The 23,881-nt window shown below is 32.5% G+C and overlaps 1 protein-coding gene across 1 annotated transcript in view; it reads left to right on the forward strand.

Moving 5' to 3' along the window:
* The window catches only part of LOC114326875 (exocyst complex component 5), a 40,312-nt gene that overhangs the window by 15,201 nt on the left and 1,230 nt on the right, over positions 1–23,881 (forward strand). Inside the window, exons 10-15 of the mRNA XM_050648847.1 lie at positions 5,107–5,266; positions 7,357–7,592; positions 10,249–10,335; positions 10,388–10,493; positions 12,323–12,479; positions 18,025–18,182. Of these exons, the coding sequence (XP_050504804.1) occupies positions 5,107–5,266; positions 7,357–7,592; positions 10,249–10,335; positions 10,388–10,493; positions 12,323–12,479; positions 18,025–18,182 (904 nt within the window). The remainder of the gene's footprint in view (positions 1–5,106; positions 5,267–7,356; positions 7,593–10,248; positions 10,336–10,387; positions 10,494–12,322; positions 12,480–18,024; positions 18,183–23,881) is intronic.

Below are 23,881 nucleotides of genomic sequence, written 5' to 3' on the forward strand. Positions count from 1 at the left end.
CGAAAAAAGAAGATGAATTTGGTGACTTCTCTAGTGACTTTCTTGGGTGTGAATCTGTCTTTTTAGTTTACTCCTCTTGGTTAAAAAATCAACTATAGTTTCAGTTCCAGTTCTATGGTTTTGCTTAAGATCCAGGTCTCGCTAGCTTCTTTTTGCTCCTCTGCTTATTTTATTTGATCTCGGCATCTTATTTAGACTTCCACCACTTTTATTATCATTAGCCATTCTATTTTTTGAGTCTCTTCATTTCTATTTGTTAACGTTACTCCCAAATAATCGAATTGTCCAACTATTTCAAACTTATTTTCTTGTCTGGGGCAGATACTTTCCAAAACTGTCCTCTAGCTGTTCATTATTTCTCCTATCTCTATATACTTTGTCTTCTCCTCATTTACTTCCAGCAGCCCGTCTCTCTGGCTTTTCTCTCCAATTTTTTAAAAACATCTCTTAATTCTGTTGATCTTGTTGTTATTAGGGCAAGGTCGTCCGCGTATTGGAACCGTGCAAGTTCGGAAAAGCGACATCTGGTTTCATAGCTCAGCAACATTTTTCGCACTTTTAATTATATTGGCCAATTATATTAGTCCTGGTTGCTGGTAATTGTCAAGGCCATAGCCCAAAAAATTATAAGAAAAAGTAAGATTTAGGTTATGTTATTAACTGGTAAACAATTGTATGTAGTAAATAAAATTAATTATTAAAATGCAGTACTGCAAGCAAAATATAATTATTATTTAAATTCACTTTTATATAATAATTGCTTATCATATCAATATTGTGGAGCAACATATAATTTTTCTTCTTCAATGTCAGTAGGTATGAAATTTACGTCAATTTGACAATTTCAATTGACATTAGTTGCCTTCGCGGGTACCTGAAATTGTCAGAAAATTGGATAAATTGTCAGAAAACGCATGCGCACTTTAAAATAATATAAATAATATCGTTAATACATAAATATACAAGGTATATTTACTTAGTATAATTTAATAATTAGTTATTAATATTACTTACTTACTTACTTAAGCCGTCCTCTTGTACCTTACGGTGTCGAGGTAAGTGGAGAAATGAGACGTCTCCATGCCTTTCGGTCGGTAGCTAGTCTTTCTGCTTCTCTCCACCCAATATTTCTTTTTCCGCAAGCCTTTCCAATATTTGCATTCCACGTTATTGCTGGCCTGCCTCTTCTTCGTTTGTTGCCAGATGCCGCTTTCCATACCCTCTTTACAGTTCTACCTTCACTCATTCTCGCCATATGTCCGAACCACGATAACTGTTTCGTTTCAAGTCTGTCTAAGGTCCTTCCAACACCGCACCTTTCACGTATGTCTTCATTTCTTATACGATCACGTCTGGTCACCCCGGATACCGCACGTAAATATCGCATTTCGCATGCTTGGATTTTACTACGGATGTTGTCGTTCACTGTCCACGTTTCACTACCGTAGAGTAGCACCGGCTCGTATACGGTTTGAAATACTTTCATTTTTGTTTTCAGGCTTACTTCTTTCTTCCTAATAAAACTTTTATTTAGTGCATAGTATAATTTTGTTGCACTCATTACCCTGCTGTTTATTTCTGGTTCTATATTTCCTTGCCCATTCATTGTTGATCCTAGATACTTGAAGTCCTCAACTTGTGTAATGGTCTCATTATTCAACTTAACATTTATATTTTCTTGTGTTTTCGATATTACTAAAGCTTCTGTTTTTTCAATATTTATTCTCATCCCAAATTTTTTAAAGGCTTCATTCCAAACATTCACATTTACTTGCAAGTCTTTTTCTGATTTTGCCACAATAACCAGGTCATCGGCATATATAAACTCTGACACGCAAACTTGTCGAAGTTTATACACCCCAACCCTAGTTCTTTTTACCTTACCCCTGCATTCTTTTGCAATTTCGTCCATTAGAGTGATAAATAACAAAGGGCTCAGAACACCACCTTGTCTTACACCTGTCCTTGTGTAGAATTCAAGAGATGAGCAATTGTTCGTTCTTATATTATTACGTGTACATTTATATATACTGTTTATTGCTTGAATTAACTTCGGTTTCACATTTCTACGGTTTAATATTTCCCAGATCTTGTTACGTGGCGCCCGATCAAATGCTTTTTCCAAGTCCACAAAACAGAGATACAACTTACTGTTATGCTCTAGGGCTTTTTCTGATAACTGTCTCACCGTGAATATGAGATCGGTTGTACCTCGCCCTGGCCTAAAGCCGCATTGGCTGTCATCCAGTGTGGCCTCGATCTTTTCTCGCAGCTTTTTCTCTAGTATTATTTCGTAGATTTTACTAGTAACTACCAACAATGATATTCCTCTATAGTTAGAACACTTATGTTTATCGCCTTTTTTGTGTAATGGTAGAATAGTTGCAAGCGTCCAATCTCTAGGTATGCATCCGGTACGCCAACAGCTCCTTATGATCTTCCATAGTAATTGTAATCCTTCTCCTTCCATATATTTAATTAGCTCAGCCTTAATATTATCGTGTCCTGCAGCCTTGCCATTTTTTAATTTTAAAATTGCTTCCCTGTATTCTTCGTATGTTATGTCATCATCATCTTGTTGTTCATTTAAATTGTACTCCTCCCTGTCATTCTCTATTTCGTTGTTGTCTCCCATTAATAACTCCATAAAATGTTCTCGCCATCTTTCGGTAATCTCTTCATTTTTTAATAATATGTTACCATCTTTGTCCTCTAAACCTGTTAATCCGTTTGATTTTTTTTGTCTTAGATTTTTTAAAGTCCTATAAAGCAACTTGGCATTCCCCTTACTATCACTTTCCATTTTATTTCCAAATTCTTCCCATTGTCGATTCTTAGCTTCTTTAATTTTATTTTTAACCAGTATTCTCTGTTCCTTATATTCTTGATAATTACTTTCACTTTTATTGCTTATATACTTTTTCCACAATTTTTTCTTCTTCGAAACTTCCAATTTTATGTCATTATTCCACCAAGCTGTACCTTTCAGATATCTTCCTTTCGTTACCCCACATACTTTACTCCCAGTTGCGTACACCAGCTCCTTAAAAATGTTCCATAATATTTCTATATCCTCCTCATTTTTCCAATTTGTTTTTCGTATTTCTTCATTTAATTTACGACAGTATTCTTTCCTAATATTTTCAGACTGAAGTTTATTAATATTAATTAAAAGTAAATATACCGTGTATATTTATCTATTAACGGTATTATTTATATTAATTGAGGTTAGGAATTGTCGGCGACAAATTGTCTAGGGTACCCGCGAACGCAACTAATATAATTTATTTAGAAAAGTTGCAAGATTTCTTCGTTATTCGCGCACGATCGTTTCTCGTAACCCCTCCAAGTACTTGCACACCGCGAATTAGTTTAGAGAAATAAGGAAAAAAAATATCGTGTTGGTGACACATCCCCCTCCAGGCTGAAACCAAATTTTTCGAGTAATATGGTTATCTATAATAATAACCTATATGTTTCCTGCAGCCGATTTTGATGATATACATAGTTATAAACAAATGAAGATCAAAAAACGGTAAATTTTCGCTTTTTTCGTCTATTACTAAAAAATTGGGCATTTTAAACAAATTTGAGAGTAATAAACTCATAAACCGTATAAAAAACTTCAATATGGCGTTCGCTGAATATGTCTATCCTTATTGGTTACTTAGAAAATTGCCAAATAAATCATAAATTTTGAGTTTTTATAAATATTCATAACTTATGTAAAAATTAACTTAGAACCTTCTTATTACACGGAATGCTGAGACTTATGGTGCTTAAATTAGACCCTAAATTTCAAAGCAATTGGTCAAATAGTTTAAAAGTTATTTAATTTGTTTATCCAAAATTAATTTTTTTTGCAACACTGTAAGTCAGAAAATGATGAAGTGACAGTAATATTTTGGATAGTTTATAAAAGAAGAAAATTTACAGTATTAATTTAATTTAAAAAAAATGACAAAAAATAATTATAAATATTGCAAAATAATTTTGCAAAAACATGTGAATTAAAAAAATGGGGGGGGGCTAACTTTGTCCCTAAATCTCCTAGAACAGTTGTTTTTCTTTCTAAATGTGTATAAAAATTCAGTCTTTCTAAATATGAAAAAATAATTTTTCTACGGGTAACGGTTAAAAAGTTATTCTAATTGTTTATAAGTAAGCAAAAAATCGACATGTTCTTGCAAAATAATTTTACACTGTTTAAAATTATTTTTTGTCATTTATTTTTAATTAAGGTAATAGTATAAATGTTCTTCTTTCATAAACTGTCCGAAGTATTATTGTAACCTCATAATTTTCTGACTTATAGTGTTGCAAAAAAAATTAATTTGGGAAAAACAAATTAAATAACTTTTAAACTATTTGACCAATTGCTTTGAAATTTAAAATATAATTTAAGTACAAGAAGTCTCGGCATTCCGTGTAATAAGAAGATTCTAAGTTAATTTTTACCTAAGTTATGAATATTTATAAAAACTCAATATTTATGATTTATTTTGCAATTTTCTAAGCAACCAATAAGGATGGACATATTCAGCGAATGCCATATTGAAGTTTTTTATACGATTTATGAGTTTCTTACTCTCAAATTTGTTTAAAGTGCTTAACTTTTTGGTAATAGACGAAAAAAGCGATAATTTACCGTTTTTCGATCTTCATTTGTTTATAACTATGTATATCATCAAAATCGGCTGCAGGAAACATATAGGTTAATAATATAGATGTCCATACTACTCAAAAAATTTGGTTTCGGCCTGGAGGGGGAAGTGTCACGAGAAAAACCTTATTTCTCTGGACTAAATACGCATTGATGTCTATGATGATAGATTGAGCCTTTAGTGTGAATATTGCTTTCCCTTAAAATTATTTCCAATATTGGGTTGAAAATTACAGTATACAGGTGGTCACCTTGTCGTAGGCTTCTAGTGATGTTAAAGCTGTCTGAGACATGACCTTCTATAATAACTTTTACAGTTTAGGAAGTACAAATTTTTTACTGGATGTCCAATACAACTTTTTGTTGTAAATAATTAAAAAAGCCTATTTTTGTTAAACGACCATGAAACATTTTTTATACAAAATTTCTGTTTGACTTTTCAGTTTCCAAGACCTTCGAAGAGACCTTCAAGCTGTTATAGGAACTCGAGCAAATATTAACATTGCTCAGATCGAAAATTATGGTGGAGAAACCTTTTTATCTGAAGAATTAGCTATTACGATATTACAAGATACAAAACACGCTTTCCAGAGATGCCAGTTGGTAAGCTTTTTCTTCTTCTTTAAGTGCCGTCAACCAATCGGTGCTTGGATATCGTCATCACTATATTTACTCTATTAACCCGTTGTCCTAGGTGAACGACAAACGCGACAACGCGACACGACGCGACGCGACGCGAAAATATCAAGTAATGGTTGTATTTGTGTATGGCCTACGTTTCCGGGTTAATCAGTCTACGACAAGACGCAACGAAGTGCGAACTTGATTTGTTCGCGAAGAGACACGACACAGCGTGACGCCCCATTGCTTTTTTCAATTCAAATTATGCTACGCAATAGTTTATTAAATAAATAAAAACTAATAATAACTATATAGTACCATTGTTTTTTCATTAACATACCTTAAAGTCGGTAACAGCCTCTCCTCAATAGAATTTGGTTTGTGAAAATTACTTATTGATAGTTATTGATAGCTCAGTTATTAATACTGAGTTTAACAGCTGCAATGATATAATCGAAAGTGAATAAGCCACAATACTCTTTAAACCAACGTGGATTATTTCATTAATTTCGGATATAAATGATTAAACTCTCCAAATTTACTCGTTCTAAATATATGACATTTGTTGTCTTTCTTTTTCGTTTATGGAATTTTTTAGCTAGTATTTAAAATATGAATTTTCTAGTAACACTGCCATATACTTCCCCACACTTAAGAATAGGAATGAATAATTGACATCGTCACGTTTGTCCTGGTTTGAGTGATGGAAAGCGACGCGATGCGACGCTACATAAGCCACACGTCGCGTGAATTACTGGTCGCATCGCATCGAAACGCATCGCATCGCGTCGCGTCGTTTTCCGTCGCTCACCTAGGACATCGGGTTACCGCTGCTCTGAAGATTTTTATTGAACTGCATTTAACCCAATCCCTTAAATTTTTCAACCATGATATTCTTTTTCCCATATTCCCCAAATTGCTTGACAAATAATCTCCAAAACATTTTAGTATTTGGTATTACCACATCTGGTTCTAATGACGTCCCTCATTATCTGTGGAAGGCGGCTTATCAGAAACCGTATGTACTCCAAATCCAAATTTTCCCATTCTTCCGTTAAAGTGTTTCTCAATTCATCAAGGTTAGTCCCAAACATGCTCAATTGGGTTGAGGTCTGGGCTGACTGCTGGCAAACGAGAACCAACCTCTTGAAAATATTGCATTGTCATTCTAGTAACGTGCTATTCTTGAACTCTTGGATGATACTAGATCCGAACAACTTCCATCCTACATATGTGATGACCACTTACCAATCACATCAGATGAAGTGGAAAGAGCAATATCACAACTAAAAGATGGCAAAGTTCCTGGACCTGACTATGCATATACTGAATTCATAAAACTATTTAACACCGACAGTACTCAACGCCTAACCAAAATATTTAATGACATAATATATATTTAAGCGGAGTAATACCAAGAACATGGTTAAAGTCGACGTTTATTGCTTTACCAAAGAAAACAAAATCCGTATCCTGCAGTGATTTCCGAACCATCAGCTTAAGGAGCCATATTTTAAAAAATATAAATATAAACAGCGGGTACAAGAGAGGCTCTATTTAGTATCCAAATGCTCACATTACTAATCAGGGCGTTTTGCTGAGAATGCAAAAAGAAAAAGAGCTGTTAATCACAATAAAAACAGCAAAAATCGAATACCTCGGTCATATCATGAGGAACAGTGAAAGATTGGCTGCTGCAACTAATCTTGCAAGGAAAAGTAGAAAGAATGCGAGGACCAGGAAGGCAAAGGATTTCCTGGCTGAAAAATCTACGTACGTGGTTCAACACACAACCACAAATCTTTTTAGAGCAGCAGTGTGCAAAGTACAGATTGCAATGATGGTCGCCAACATCCGAAACGGATGGGCACTACAAGAAGAAGAATCAACGTTTGTTTAACTTTTTTTTCGGTAAAACACGCTTTAACTTGAAATGTTATGGGTTTGTAGAACCCTAAAGGAGATCTTAGACGAGTATTATAACATTCTGCTAAAAATTAAAATTTACTTTTAAACTTTTTTTCTTCTTTAAAAATTATGCGATACTTTTTGTAATTAGTGTATTTTTACAGTTATCCAAACCCACAGACAGAGCCTCAAACGCAACTCAAATTTTGGATCGACTGATAAACAGCTTATTAGTAGAGCATGTCGACTATGCAGTAGAATTGGGCTTACAAGCTGTTCCTGTTGTAGAAGGGACCAAAACTCCTCCAGCGCTATATTTTTTCAGTGTCGTCCACCATAGTAATAATATTATACATCTTGTTGAGAAACAATTCATGGATTTATTGGTTCCATTAGTTGAGTAAGTTTTTCAATAAAATTTGTCAATATATGTGTAAATATTAAAATTAGCAATAAGGGAAAGTGGAGGAATGGTGCGCAGCGGGTAATCGTGAGCAGCATTGTATTTCAGATTCCATTGATGATTTTAAGAACTTAACAAGTCCTACAGCTTTTGGATGATCTCGTGAACGGTTGACGCCATTATCTTCAGTTGAATGTTGCACGTGGACTAAATGAGATCCGATTATTGAAAATCGCAAGAATTCTTTTAGTTTTTCGGCTCCAAAAATTAAGACGCTAAGTTCGTAGGTTTTATTAAGTTGCTTTGAGCTTATAGCCCGGGAGGTAGTGTCAAATTTTACCGGAGCATTTTAGCATGGCTGGTTTCTTTTTATTTAGTTAGGTATTCCAAAGCTTATTAACAAATGATGTGTCAGCTGGCCCAAAACCGGGGATTTTAGACAAGAAAAGGTAAAATATGAAAGTTGATGGACAAACGCTACAACTCAAATGTCAAATATTTATACACGTTATTCAGAACATTTGATAGCCTTGCTTACTTGGCTCCTACCTTTCACTCAGGAGATCCGGGTTCAAATCCTGGCGCGGAAAATTCTTTTTGTTTTTTAAATTGACATTTTATTTTGAAAAATAATTATTTTTATAATACCACGTTTTTATTATTGATACGAGACAATATAAAAAAATCTGTTTGTCTTTTATAGAATCGCAAACTATGCATTCTTGGTCATAATATTATGATTGATCTTAATAAGCAAATTTTTTGTACATGAACCTCTGAAGGTTTCTGAGTTGGTAAGACCAACAATCAAGTGGAAAGGGAGACATTATTTGTTATTTTTTTGGACAAACTGTTTTTCTTAATTTTATATGTTGTAGAACCGAAAGATACAACCCTAAATTTTCACTTTTCTCTCAGCAACCCCCATTTTTTAATAGCAATCTAAATATTTCCCTATTCTCTATAATACATAAAAATGAATGTTTGTCTGTACCTATGTCCCTTATAGAATCGTAAACTATGCATTTGGTAGTAAAAAGTATAGGTACGCAATATTTTTTGGTATTTTTTGGCTTTCTGGTAATTTTTAGGTATTAAACTTTCAAACATTATTTAGTTTTAAGGCGGTACGAAGTTTGCCGGGTCAGCTAGTTAATAATAAAAAAATATTCGTGGACTAGTGTGGCAAAGATTAAAAAGTATAAATCAATAATTTATGAATTTTAGATTGTAATAAAAAAGCTTCATCTGCATCATGTACGTTGCAAAAAATGTTAGCTGGCCAAGTGGACATGCCGTGGTATTATAAAAATAAATATTTTTCAAAATAAAATGTCAATTTAAAAAACAAAAAGAATTTTCCGCGCCAGGATTTGAACCCGGATCTCCCGAGTGAAAGGTAGGAGCCAAGTAAGCAAGTCTATCAAATGTTCTGAGTAACGTATATAAATATTTGACATTTAAGGTGTAGCGTTTGTCCATCAACTTTCATATTTTACCTTTTCTTGTCTAAAATCCCCGGTTTTGGGCCAGCTGACACATCATTTGTTAATAAGCTTTGGAACACCTACCTAAATAAAAAGAAAACAGCCATGCTAAAATGCTCCGGTCAAATTTGACAATACCTCCCTGGCTATTACTATTGATTTGAATCATGTTGTTTTCCGTACATTTTGGTGCATCTGTTGGTTTATATGGTTTAGTAGTTTTTTTGTTTGTGACGACGTTTGCTATTTAAGGCGTAAAGGTGGTAATAGTGCGCAGGAGTGCGCATGATTTCTCGACAAACAATGAAGTGGTAAATAATAAAGTTACCATTTTCCATTCCAGAGGCCACAAAACTACACTATATAGAAAATCTATGATTCTTACATATACTAACGAAGATTTACAAAATCCTCTGTATGCAATCAGAAATGCCGGCAAAAAATAAGGGAAACGATAAGAACTTTCGACATTATAGTGCAGTGCGCACCATTTATCAATCAGTGCGCATGATTACCCTCATGGATGGGGAATCGTGCACAAAGGCACTTCTTTTCATTTTTTAATATTCTACTTTAGTATGTACTTTGTATTTCTCTAAAACCTATTTTAAATATTCAAAGTAGAATAATTAGAGCTTACTGTAACATACTAGCCGTTATGATAGATTTAAAGAATTTACAACAGGATCGATTTCTGCTTAAGTGCGCACCATTCCCCCACTTTCCCTTAATGGTAATTATTTACTAAGAGGGTACGCCTCAAAAATACTTATTTTTTTCTGAACTGTGCCGATAAACTAAAGAAAAGTTTAAATTTTAATGTTTTCTTTGTCGGAAACTAGTAAAAGTGACTAAAAACTAAGGAATACAAAAAAGTAAAAAAAAAAGTAATATGTAGAATATCCAAAAAAAATTACGTGAAAATTAAACAAAAATAGGTAATTGTCTTAATCATAACAAACCTATTTAAAAAATAATAAATATCAGTGATTTTTATTATTAACTTATGTAATAATGCATGACATTGTAGTAATCAAAATTTTTAATATTCCAAAACAATATGGCGGATATGCGCACAAAATAAAATTTTACCTTTCTATATTTTTTGATCATGCCGGTTAACTAATCTTTTTAACTACTATATTTATCTTTTTTTTTTAATTCAGAAACACCCCGAGGCATAATGATTGTGTACAGAAGAAAAAGTTTGTGCTGGAAGATATAGAACGGAAGATTAATACAGGACTAGATAGGTATTTAGTATTGCTTTGTGTTTGCTTTCAGAATTTAACTAGTACGTTATAGGTGTCTCAATGCCATTTCGAGCTGGGTTAAACTGTATCTTCAAACAGAACAGAAAAAATCTGACTTCAAACCTGAATCTGACGATTTCGACACAGTGGCGTCAAACGTAGGTAACATTGTAAATATGTATACAGCTCCCGGAGCGAACTATGTCCAGTGAGAAAAATCCTCTCTGCGTAGAGTTTAGGTGAGTGTACGACCGACGACAGCGTTTGTCACCGGCCATGGTTCGTTCCGGGAGCTGTAAGTATGTATACACTAAAAAAGTCAAACAATTAGGCACGCACGTCATAGATTTAATGACATCATAACCCACCGGTACAAACTTGACGGCAAACAAATTTAACACATTTTTCCTGATATATTAGTTTTTCGCTGCCGTCAAGTTTAGCAGGAAAGTGCTGTTATCAAATAAAAAACATATATATATTTACCACAGTAACTACCGGCTACACTGTTTCTTTTTATCTTTAAGAGTATGAAACAAAGATCTGTAATATAAGTGTCAAAGTAATGTTGTCCTATAGAAGGTTATGTAAGATTTTTGTTTGTTTATTTTTTTTTCTTCTTGTTTTATGGCCATTGGGAGCTGTGCCCATTGAGCCAGCAACATTTCTTAAAATTAATGCCTAACGAAACCTACCATACAACAAGAATATTACGAACCTAACCGAACAGTCAATGATAGGAAAGGGAAAGTAAAGTTGGTTAAAAAATTAAACTGTCGTCAAAATATAAAGTAAATAAATAAAAATAAGAGGCCATTCAAACATGCTGTCAAAATTAAATCAATCTGACAGCGGGAGGCAAACATAAATGTTATTCTATCAGTTCTTAATGTGTTTTAGATCATTTTAGTTGTGTTTCTTTGTAATTTTGTTTTCTACAAGGATTAATTTAACATTCTTACTAGAAGAATTAATCTAAAAAGATAATATGCCTCATTTCTGTTGTGTTTTGAAGTGTGGAATGCGAGGTATTCATGATAAAGTTCAGTTTTATCGGTCACCATCAGTATTACGTTTTAAGCGCAAAACAACTAAATACGTTATCGTCTGAGAGACAAAAACGTAAAACAATAAATAAGTTACTATCTGAGAGACAAAAACAATGGTTAAATGCTTTATACAGTCCTATAAAAATGCTAAATAACTAACTATTTCCATGTTACTTACTCTTGGAAAACGTCTAAACCGTAAGTTAACTCGGACCCCTTGAGGGAAAGTGGACCTATATTATTTATTTTGCCAATCTTTTGCTTGTACCTACCACTGTGCGTCTAGATACCTGCTAGCAACATTTCTATTGTCTACCAACAACTTTATATGCACTCATGTTTATTTATTCACTGCTTAAAACTAAATAATGTCGTTCAATTACTTCTACAACTAAAACTACACAAAATGTTCGGAAAATACATCTAAAAAACTGTTAACGGTAAAAAATTTAAGAAACATGTGATGAAAATAATGTTTATATAAACAAACAAACACAATATAAACAAACACAATGTTTGACAGTTTTGCCTCTCAAACGACAAAGTCTTGGAATGCCTATTTGAAAAAAATAATTTGACATTAAACTCCAAAATTATGACAGACGTCAATTATCATGTAGCATCTCACAAAATATAATAATGACGTCATATGTACTCGTCACTACTTGTAGCCAATGAAATGCTCGCTATAATAGGAATGGCATGTCAAGAAAATGTGATTATTCCCTATATATTTTTTTCAAATTTAAAATATGGCAACAAGGGGAAAATTGCATGCAAGCCTTTATGTTTGACTTCGACTTCGTAGTAAACTATCGAAGTTGTTCTATATATTTGTATATACTTCTAATAATTTTTAACAACTCACACAAACACACACAACAAAATTCACATTATATTTCCTTAAATTCTTTTTATTGATATGAATCACATTCTAGGCTTGTAAAAACGTCATTAACTACGTGAATAGTATTGTAAAAGAAATAAAAGCGAACCTGGATGGTAACAATGTCACAGCCATATTGCAAGAACTTGGCATAAGATTACATCGAGTAGTGTATGATCACATGTTGCAGTTCCAGTATAACACAGCAGGTAAGAATAGATAATATAGTACAAGTCAACAGAAAGATCTCAAACCGCCAAGGTCAGACCGACCGCAAACTTTTGTTACGCGATGTTGTCAGATCAATCGGGTTTCAAAGGTTTTTCGGTTTTTTATTTGTTACCTGTTTCACAGTAAAATTTCATTCTGCTTTCTCGTACTTAAAATTTAAAAACAGTGTGTATAATTTCACGAGATTATGCACTTATTATAGTGTCCTATTTTTCACGGGACTTTAATTTCAGCTGTGTGGAAATAAAAATAAAAAAATATGAAAAAAAAAATTTAAGAAACGCTTTTCTTTAGTTATGAGTGACTAAAATTAAGAATATAAAAAAATCAACTAAAAAGCAAAAAATAAAAAAAAGTCAAACTCGAAGGATTATTCGAAAAAAACTGTTAGACGGATTAAATACACAAAAATCTCACGCGTTCGTTAAAAAATTGAAAAAATCTAACACATTCGTAAAAGAAAAGCGTGGGACGAAAACCGTTTATTTGATGAAGACGCGCCCCACGCTTTTCTTTAATAATAATCCTTCGACTTTGATTTTTTTTTTAATTTTTGCTTTTTAATTGATTTTTTTATAATATTTTTAATTTTAGTCACTCGTAACTAAAGAAAAGCGTTTCTTAAAATTTGTTTTTTCATATTTTTCATTTTTTACTTTTTAGTCTTACACTTTTCAAACATTAAAATATATCGTCATGTTTATTAAAATATATGTATAAAACACATGATGTACAAACATGAAAAGTAGTTGGAATCGGCAAAAAATTTAAAATTTTATTGTTTATTTAGGAAACATAACGTAAACAATTAATGTAAAAAGTGAAATTATTTATAGCTCATATAATTAGCTACAATCTGTAAAAGTTTCAAGTTTCTTCATTGTAAACGACAAAAGAATTAAAGCATTTTCCGTTAAAATAGCTTTTTTTAACAATAAATAATAATAATAATTTATTCAACAATCATAGGTACAATATTTTTAGATATTTACAGCTAAAGTGAATAAATTAACCCGAAGGTCTCCGAGAGGTGTGGATACACCTGTTTCGGTAAATATGATATAAAATAATAAATAATAACATATTAACGTAAATAACATAAATAACATAAATAGGTAATACAATATGATATAATACAATAAATATATAGGTACGTTTTTTTTAATTGTAAATACACAGTTATGTTTTAGTAAATATGATACGTAGAATAAATAATATAATGAAAACAATAAAATAAATACTTAGTTTAACAATAAAGCACGAATAATTAATTTTTTTTTAAACAATTATGTATGGCTCAATTAGTTAGTAATATTTTTGAAGAATGGTGTATATGTTATAGTCAAAGCCCGAATTTCAGGCACTCCTAGGTTTGACTAGTCAATCCTCAGGTCTGACTGACGGTCTTAGTCAAAGCCCGAAATAAATTACAGTTTCGGCCTTTGACTAGTCAAACCTAGGAGAGACTAAGTTGGTCAGGCAAAGGTCGAAATTTAATTCTATGAAATCGGGGTTTGACTGGTCAAACCCCGATCAGCTATTAAAATGTCGTAATTTGTTAGATTAGGTTTAATAAAACGTCATTCTTTAATTCTAATGTTTATTTTTTTTATTGTCGTAATTAAAATAAAAAAAAAATGTTTATTCTTACATGTTGAGGCATTATGGCATTTAGAGTTGCCCAATACGTTAGACCTTTTACACTTAAATAATTTTGAAGAGCATTTTTTATTGCAGTAGCATTTTTGTGACATGTGACGTTTTGTGGAATTTCTTTTCTCAAAATGTTTTTATATGACGTTTCGTGACGTTAATGGAATGTGACGTTTTGTGGAATTTCTTTTCACAAAATGTTTTTATTTCGTACAATAAATAATTTTCTCATTTGTTATCAATACCATTATATTATGTTGTAAATAAATTATTATTTATTGGCTTAAAATTTATGTTTGTTTACTCTTAATGTTGGGCACGTGGGTTTGGTTGTGTAGTAATTTCCAGCCACGTGTAGTCTGTAAAAATGTAACTAAATTGACAAAAAAATAATTACTTAAATCACTAGCCAGTTGTGTCTGTATTTAGCGAACCGACTGTACTGGCGATTTTAAGTCCACAATGACGACATATTATCGTGGATTTAGGCTGAACTAGCTTTGAGGGTATTTTCAATATCAAACACTGAGCACACATGCATTTTAAATACGTAGGTAATATTCATTATTTATTTTTAAATATTTTAAATTAATTATTGGGTAATATAAAATGGTTAACATGGAATCTTCACGTTTCAATAAAAGTTGGCGTCAATGTTGCATAAAGGATGTCCAGAAACTCTCCCGACAAACGAAGACCGAAGATTCTTCAGATAATTTTAAGACAATTTAACCCAATTCACCTAGTCTAAAAATGCTTCCTAAGAGAGCTAGAGCTCTTTGAAGATGGCGTCCTTGGAATTAATTTTTCTTAAATATCTACAGAACGCTTCTACATATTTAGAAAAACGAAAACTGGTACGCTTATTTATCAGAGATAAATCGATTCTATCAATTACGAATTTCTATTACCGGTCATGGGCGTCCGTTTTGGGTAGGGCAACGGTTATTTTATCGCATAACTTTTTTGTCTTAACTTCTAAGCATTTTTGACACTGGATTCTTAAATTATGAGGCATTCTGTTACTAAAAGGTACTCTTACTTTAAGTCGGTAGATTGCACCGTTTTCTAGAAAAATCGATTTGAAAATTTTTAGTTTTTTGAATTTGAAAAATTTTTTTCAAAAACACTCGGTGTATTTTACCGAATTAATGCAAAAGTAACTATTAGTATTAGAATACCTCATAAGTTATACATAAAGTATCAAAAATGCTTAAAAATTAGAGACAAAAAGTTGTGCGATAAAATAACCGTCGACCTACCCAAAACTGGCGCATATGACCTGTACTAGAATTTAGCAATTGATAAAATCGGTTTTTCTCTGGAAGATAAATAAAGGTAGGTACCAGTTTTCGTTTTTCTAAAGAGTTGTTTTTTTAATTTTTTTTTTTTCAAATTAAAGCACGAACAATTTTCAAATCGATTTTTTTAGAAACGGTGCATTCTTCCGACTTAGAGCCTTTTAGTACTATAATACCTCACAATTTTGAATACAAAGAAATTTTCTTAATTTCGAAGATGTTCCAGACGTTAAGCTGTCTCTAATGCCTCCTCTACACATCGGCAGACGCGTCCGCGGATGTATCATAACACGCTGACCACACATCTGAAGGGTCGTTCAGTCTTGGCATTGAAATCCTTTGATCTGTGCTGGAGAAACCGACAAGTATCGGATGTGCTGCAGATGCGTCTGCCGACGTGATATACATACATCCGCAGACGCATCTGCCGATGTGTAGTGGGGGCATAAGATAAATTAGTACAAAAGATTCTAAATTTGGAGGACAAGGCTTTATAAAATGCTACTGCAATAAGAAATGCTCTTCAAAATTATGTAAGTGTAGAAGGTCTATCGTATTGTGCAACTCTAAATGCCATAGTGCCTCAACATGTGAGAATAAACACTATTTTTTTTAGTAATACAATATAAAAATAATAAATAAACGATAAAATTAAAAAATTATGTTTTCTTAAACTTAATCTAACAAATTACGACATTTTAATAGCTGATCGGGGTTTGACTAGTCAAACCCCGATTTCATAAAATTAAATTTCGACCTTTGCCTGACCAACTTAGTCTCTCCTAGGTTTGACTAGTCAAAGGCCGAAACTTTAATTTATTTCGGGCTTTGACTAAGACCGTCAGTCAGACCTGAGGATTGCCTAGTCAAACCTAGGAGTGCCTGAAATTCGGGCTTTGACTATAACATATATACGCATGTTTTATTAAATATGATAAAAATAATAAGCAAAATAAATCAGTTTAAAACAATATAAAATTTGAAATATAGGTATAAAAATTGGTAGTGACTCTAGAGTTTCATTTATTTTTTTTTTGTTTTTTAATGTATGTAAATTTAAGCTACTATAATGATGTCACAAAAATTTCTTGTTTGTTCCATCAGAAATGATTTTACTTTCTTTTTAAATAGAAGAACATTCTTAGTATTTTTGATATCATTGGGGATATGATTATATATTTTTGGGGCTAGAAATAGAAAACTTCTTTGACAGAAGGACTTTGTCATTTTCGGAATCATATAAAGGTGTTTGCCTCTTGTATCATGCCCATGTGATGGTAAATTGTTGTCTGTTTTCATGGTGTGATATTTTAAAGACACACAAAGAAAGTATAATTGTTTCAAGTCAAATATATTACTATCCTTATATAATCTATCTGTAGAGTAGGTGTATGGTTTAGACATAATAATTTTTAGAAATCTTCTTTGTATGATTTCCAGTGGGAGAATGTGTGTTTTTAGGGCGCTTCCCCAAGCCAGTATACCATAACGGAGATGACTTTCTACTAGTCCGTAATATAGTGTGCGAAGGTATATATTAGGTATGTGTTTTTTAAGATGTTTAAACTTATGCAGGATAAACTGTAGCTTTTTAATGATATATTTAATGTGAAAGTCCCATTTTAGATGTGTATCTATAAAAACTCCTAGATATTTAACATTTGTTACGGGTTTAATATAAAAATTTTGTTTATTATGTGATATTTGAAGGGGTTTGAAAAGATCAGTGGTCAAGTTAGAGTTAAATATTGGTAGATAAACAGTTTTCTTAAAATTGATTGTTAGTATTTTGTAGTCAAACCATTCTTTTATTAGTTGTAAATCACATTCTGCTTTTGTTTTTAATTCATACCAATTCTCAGCATCATAAATAATAGTTGTATCATCAGCAAACCCAATTATGTGCCCTGTACTCTGTAATGAAAAGAATCCATTTATAAATAGATTAAACAGGACAGGACCTAATACTGTTCCCTGTGGCACTCCATATGTTATACTTCTTTGTCCGCTTATTACTTCGGAGACCCTTACTACCTGTTGTCTCTCAGAGAGGTAACTTCTAAATAATTGTAAACAGTTGTCTCTTATACCAATTTTCTCTAAGGTTTGTAAGAGGTTATTGTGACTAACAGTGTCAAAAGCTTTGGCCAAATCAAGAAATACGCATAAGCAAACTTTATTTTTGTTAAGTGCTTCATATGCTTTAGATGTTAAATTCAAAATGGCATCTTGGGTGGAAGTATTTTGCTTAAAGCCAAATTGGTGAGGGGAAATTAAATTATATTTTTTGATATATGCTGTAAGCCTATTTTTCAATAATAATTCAAATATTTTAGAAATATGCGGAATAATTTTAGAATAAATAATAATAAATAATAATAATATTTTAGAACAATTAATAAATATAAAAAAAATTTTATTGACTATTCGTGTATTGTTCCCGCTAATGTATATGCCTGCAATATTCATTCATTTGCATTGAAGAAAAGGCAGTCAAATTAACGTCTGAAGATTTGACACAAACCATTGAAGTAAAGAAAAGCGTTTAAAAAATATTTTTTTATTTTAGGTGCGATGGTGGCCATCTGCGATTTAAACGATTATCGCCATTGTACAAAAGCCCTCGGCCCATTAGTGATTGAACTTTTTGATACACTGCATGCGCTCTGCAATCTTTTGCTTGTCAAGCCTGAAAATTTACAGCAAGTGTGTTCTGAGGATTCTCTAGTAAGTTGAACGTAATAATTATAAATAATTTATGGCGAATAGGGTGGGTATTGGGTATTGTAATGTGTTGCATTTTAATTCACTGATTTTCGCGATGGTTTTTGTAGACCAGGGCATTTAGCACAAAATAAATCGATTTTTAAATACAGCACCTAGAGACTTACAACTTTTTGCTTTTTGTTCAGGATGATACCTATGATACTTTGATGATGATTGAACTGGTTTGGCCACATAGAGCGAATGGAGCAAAGGAGACTAACAAATAAGGTACATGAAGCCAAAATGGGAAATAAAAGAAGAAAGGGAAGACCGAGGAAGACATGGATGGACCATGATATAGTTGAAAAAAGAGACATGACTATAAGAGACATGAAGAACCTGACGACCAATAGAGGTGATGGAAGAAATGGATAAGAGGCGGAACCCTACATCCGACGCCCGCAGTGGCACTATAGCCCCATCAAAGAACAATCTGACCCCAAAAAAATAAAGAAAGGAGGAAAATTTGGGAATAGGTAGTTGAAATTTTCTATTATTATATAAGAAAAAGTTTACAATTCTACATCTCCATTTTACAAAAATGGAGGGGAATACCCCCTCTCGAAGGTGAAAAATATACATTCAAAATAAGTCCGGAATTGGATCAAATGACTAATTCTAAGCAACTTTTGTTCTAGAGGTTTTCCCATAAGTCAATACTTTTCGAGCTATTTGCAAGTGAATATGTTCATTTTTAACAGAAAAAAACATGTTTTTGGACGGTTTTTCGGAGATGACTCAAAAAGTAAGTATTTCAGCGAAAAAAAGACTCTTAGCAAAAATATAGCTTATAAAAAACTGAAAAAGTATGCTCGAGGTCTGTAGACCCAGTAGAAGCAGAGTTGTAGCTAATGAAAAGTAGGTTCTTCTTCATCAAATTCCAAATCGAATATTTCAATGTGAAATAACCCAAAAACCGAGCACTTTTCGGGGAAAATTCATTTTAACTTTTTTAAAGTGTTTAAGAAAAGGTTTATTTTTGTTTTTAAAAAAAAATTTGTAGCATTAAAAATAAGTGAGGTACGCTCTAAATATTGTTGGTCCCTTTTATTTTTTGTTAAAAAAATCGCGAAAATCTCCCCCTAATTAGCATCACAAATAAATTTTATCATTACCACTTAACAAATTACTTTGCTTATGTATTATTTACATGATCTGTAAGTTTCATTGGTTCAAAGTGCTTATTTTTGAAAAAGCTGTAGTTAAAATGGCTTGAACGAGTAGCTAATCACGAGTTTAGGCAAATTTTGAACAGCCCTAGCAAAACCAATTTTTGTCTAACAAGAAAACAATAAAGCAAAAATATTCAGAAAAGCAAAACGTACATTTTGTTACTCTTTAAGATTTTTGGTATTACTAATAATTTTTAAGTTAATTCCATGAAAAATTCAATTTTTTTTCAAAATTAAAAAAATGTTTTATTTTAAACCCAATTTTTTTCAAAAATGAGCATTTTGAACTAATGAAACTTATAGATAACATAAACAACACATAAGTAAAGTAACTTGTGAAGCGGTAACGATTAATTTTATTTGGGAAGCTAATTAGGGGGCAATTTTCGCGATTTTTGTACCAAAAAATAAAAAAGGCCAACAATATTTTGAGCTTAACTCACGTTATTTTTAATGTTGGAAGTTTTTTTAAAAAACTAAAATAAACCTTTTGTTAAACACTTTAAAAAAGTTGTAATGCATTTTCCCCGAAAAGTGCTCTATTTTTCGGTTATTTCACATTGAAATATTCGATTTGGAATTTGACGAAGAATAACCTACTTTTCATTAGCTACAACTCTGCTTCTACTGGGTCTGCAGACCTCACGTGTACACCATTTTTTATATTTTTTTATAGGCTATATTTTTCCTAAGAATATTTTGTTCTCTAGAATACTTACTTTTTAAGTTATCTGCGAAAAACCGTCCAAAACATGTTTTTCTTTTGTCAAAAATGAACATATTCACTCGCAAATAACTCGAAAAGTAGTGACAGTGAAAAAACTCTATAGAACAAAAGTTGCTTACAATTAGTCATTTTATCCAATTCCGGGCCTATTTTGAACGTAAATTTTTTCACTCCCGAGAAAATATTTTTCACCCCGTATTTCCCAATTTTTGTAAAATGGAGGGGATGTAGAATTGTAAACTTTTTCTTATATAATAATAGACAATTTCAACTACCTATTCCCAAATTTTCATCCTTCCTTTATTTTTTTGGAGGTTTTCGTAAAATTTTGTGTTCCCTGATCGGGCTACTAAGGATTATGAGAAACAAGAAGAAGAAGTTCAGGATGATAACAGGAAAAAAGTCTATTATGGGTGGACATGTATAGTTGCATTTTAAAGTGCATAAAATGCATTCAAAAGTGCATAAACATGTCAAAATAAGTGTATTAAGGGCCAGCTTTTATTACTCGGCGGTTTTTGGGGTCGCCATCAAAAACGATCACCTGAACACCTGGTGCCCAGGCTATAAGGCACATCATCTGAAGTTTCGAGGATTTTCGGCACTAAATTGATGAAAACAAATAACTCTGAGGAATTTGGGGTCGCTGAACAAGAATACGCCATCAAAACATTCCAAACTCCAGAAGATTAAATGCCTTAGCAGTTATCTTGGGCACAGGTGTTCCTGGGGTCGGTTCTGATGGCGTATTCGTGTTCAATAAGCCATAAAATTTCCTCGTGTAAGCTGTTTACATCAATTTAGTGCCGAAATCGCTCGAAACTGCAGAAGATGACGTGACCCTAGTCACTAGGTGCTCCGGATGGTACACGACAATTAGACCGAAATCATTAGACCGAAAGCAGTAGACCGAACTCATTAGACCGAAAAGCACTTTACCGAAACCTCACTAGACCGAACAGCATTAGACCGAAATGGTAAATAAATTTAAAAAGTTTGCAGTAAAGTATGCTAAGATTTTGTATATCTGTCTTTTTGTTTATTGTATTTTTTTGTATTATTTTATATATAGACTGTGTAAATTGTTACTCTGTACAGTCTGATATGAAATAATTTTCATCCGTTAAACAAATTAGTGACGGTAAAAATAAATTAAGGGTAGAGTGACGTTAACACCATTTTAACTGTTTATAATAAGCATCCAAATAACATTTAGTTGTAATTACATTAGTCTTATCTCTTTTACTGCGACAAGTAAAAAGAACTGCTTTTCGGTCTTCTGCTGTTCGGTCTAGTGATGTTTCGGTAAAGTGCTTTTCGGTCTAATGAGTTCGGTCTAATGATTTCGGTCTCTTTACAGTAAACCGCTCCGGATGTCGGTTCTGAAAGCGTATTCGTTTTCAGCAACCCCAAAAACCGACTAATAATGGATTTGCATGCATTCAAGGCCGAAAACCTTCGAACCTTCCGACGTGCCTTATCAGTGACCATGGGCACTAGGTGCTCCGGGGGTCGGTTCTGATGACGTATTTGTTTTCAGCAACCCCAAAAACCGCCCAGGTAATCTATTTGCATCAATTTAATGCCGAAACTCCAGAAGATGACGTTCCTTAGCAGTGACACTGGGCAAAATTTCGCACAAATTAAAATATATATTAAAAAAAACAGTAAAAAATTTAAAAAAAAACAAAATAAAAAAAAGCTGCACAATGTACCAATGTATCTATAAAAATAAAATTGTAGAATGTACTTATGTTATAAGAAATTTATGACTATGAATCTGCAATCAATCAGAAACAAGTCTGGCTAATTGGCTCTGCCAAAGCCATTTTTCAAAAAAAAAAGACACTGGGCACCAGGTGCTCCGGGTATCAGTTCTTCTTCTTCTTTTTGTATAGACATGACTGTCTGTTTTTTCAATGTGCCTCTAGTAAGTTGTCGTTCCATCGTTTTTGTGGTCTTACCACTGATCGTCTTCCTATTTATCCTGACTACCCTATTTGTTGTCATTCGGCTTATGTGGTCATTCCATTCTATTCTTATTTCTTACCCAATTATTAATGTTATCCACCTTGCATCTCTTCGTATCAGGGTATCAGTTCTGATGGCGAATTCGTGTTCAGCGGCCCCAAACACCGCCGAGTAACAAAATCTGGCTTAATATGCTTATTTTGATATGTTTATGCATTTTAAAGTTTTTGCACATATATAGTAACGAATCCTATAGCTGCATAATATTTACAGACAGTAAGAGTGTCGTTGACAGACCAACTTACGTACATAAGTCCCAACAACTAAATCATATAGAACTGGAAATTATGACTCTTTATAATAAAATTGCAAATTTAGGAAAAAACATTATATCATTGATAAAGGGACACGCGGGCATTAGGGGTAACGAAATAGTAGACAGGCTAGCCAAATCCGCCATAGAAATAGGCGAAGAACCTCCCTTGAACTTATTACCCATTTCGGATATTGATATTATTAGTAAACGACATCAAAAAGAAAACTGACAAACGTATGATCGAAACACGAGAACTGGAAGTAATTACAAACAAACGCAGCCTGAAATTCCCATAAAAATATGGTTTCATTCTGTATCAAATCGCCATTTCATAAAAGTTATAAATAAATTGAGATGTAATCACGCTCTTACCCCCTCCATATGTTCAGTTTGGGTATCACAGAGTCACCTAACTGTGAGTGTGGAAAAGAAGGTGATCTACTACATATTCTCCTCTAATGTTCCCATCAATAAGTAAATATAAAAAAATTTTATGATAATCTTAAATATTTTAAAAATTCCACTTCCCGTCTACCTGAACAATTTGATTTTTTCTGAAGATATTAATACATTAAAAACAATTTACGAACATATCAAAAACTGTAAATATAAATTGTAGAAATATAATTAACCCTGTATTTAAGTAATTTTGTTAAAACAAAACAGGCATGTTTGTTTTGTTGTTAATTTTTTAACCTTGTAGATTTAAGTAATTATATTGTATATTATAATTGAAAAAAAAGAACAAGAAAAAAAACAAAAAAAAAGAGAAAAAAAAACCAAAAAAAAGAGAGAAAAAAAAAAGAGAAAAAAAAAAGAAAAAAATAAGAAAATGTAAACCTCCGAAATGTTGAATCCGGTTTATGTCTTAGCGTAGTAAAAAAACAATTAAAAAAAAAGAATAAAAAAATACAAAAAAAATTACATCCAAAACAGTGTATTTTTTTAGATAGTAGTATATTAGTTTGTTATGTACATATATTTAGAGTTGATGATGATGATGGTGATGTTTGGCATGGAAACTAGTCCATTTGCCACAGATTTTTGCATATTAATATACTCTTATTATAATATTTAGAGTTAGAAATACAGAAAAAATTCCTCTGATTGAAAAAAAATTGTTTGTTTTTAAAATAAATTGTCTGGCTAATTGGCTCAGCCAAGGCCATCAAATTCACACAAAAAAAAAGGTTTTGCACCCATTTTTCTATAGTGGCCTTTTTTCCTGACATCATCCTGAACCAGAGACATGTTAACGATAGACCAAGCTAGTTATATGCCACTCAATACATCGGGGTGTAACGCCAATGTCAAGTAAGGTGGTCTAGCTATCTTTGTCTGTCGTGCAAGTGTGAGCGTATCTACCAAGAGTTGGAGTAACGGAACGACAGAAACACAGAGGCGACGGCCATAATATGCTAGAGAGAGAAAGCTAAGCGCCGGTAGAGAGAGATAGGTAGACCACCGACCCGAA

The sequence above is a fragment of the Diabrotica virgifera genome, chromosome 4 (assembly GCF_917563875.1).
Source record: "Diabrotica virgifera virgifera chromosome 4, PGI_DIABVI_V3a".
Classification (NCBI taxonomy): Eukaryota; Metazoa; Arthropoda; class Insecta; order Coleoptera; family Chrysomelidae; genus Diabrotica; species Diabrotica virgifera.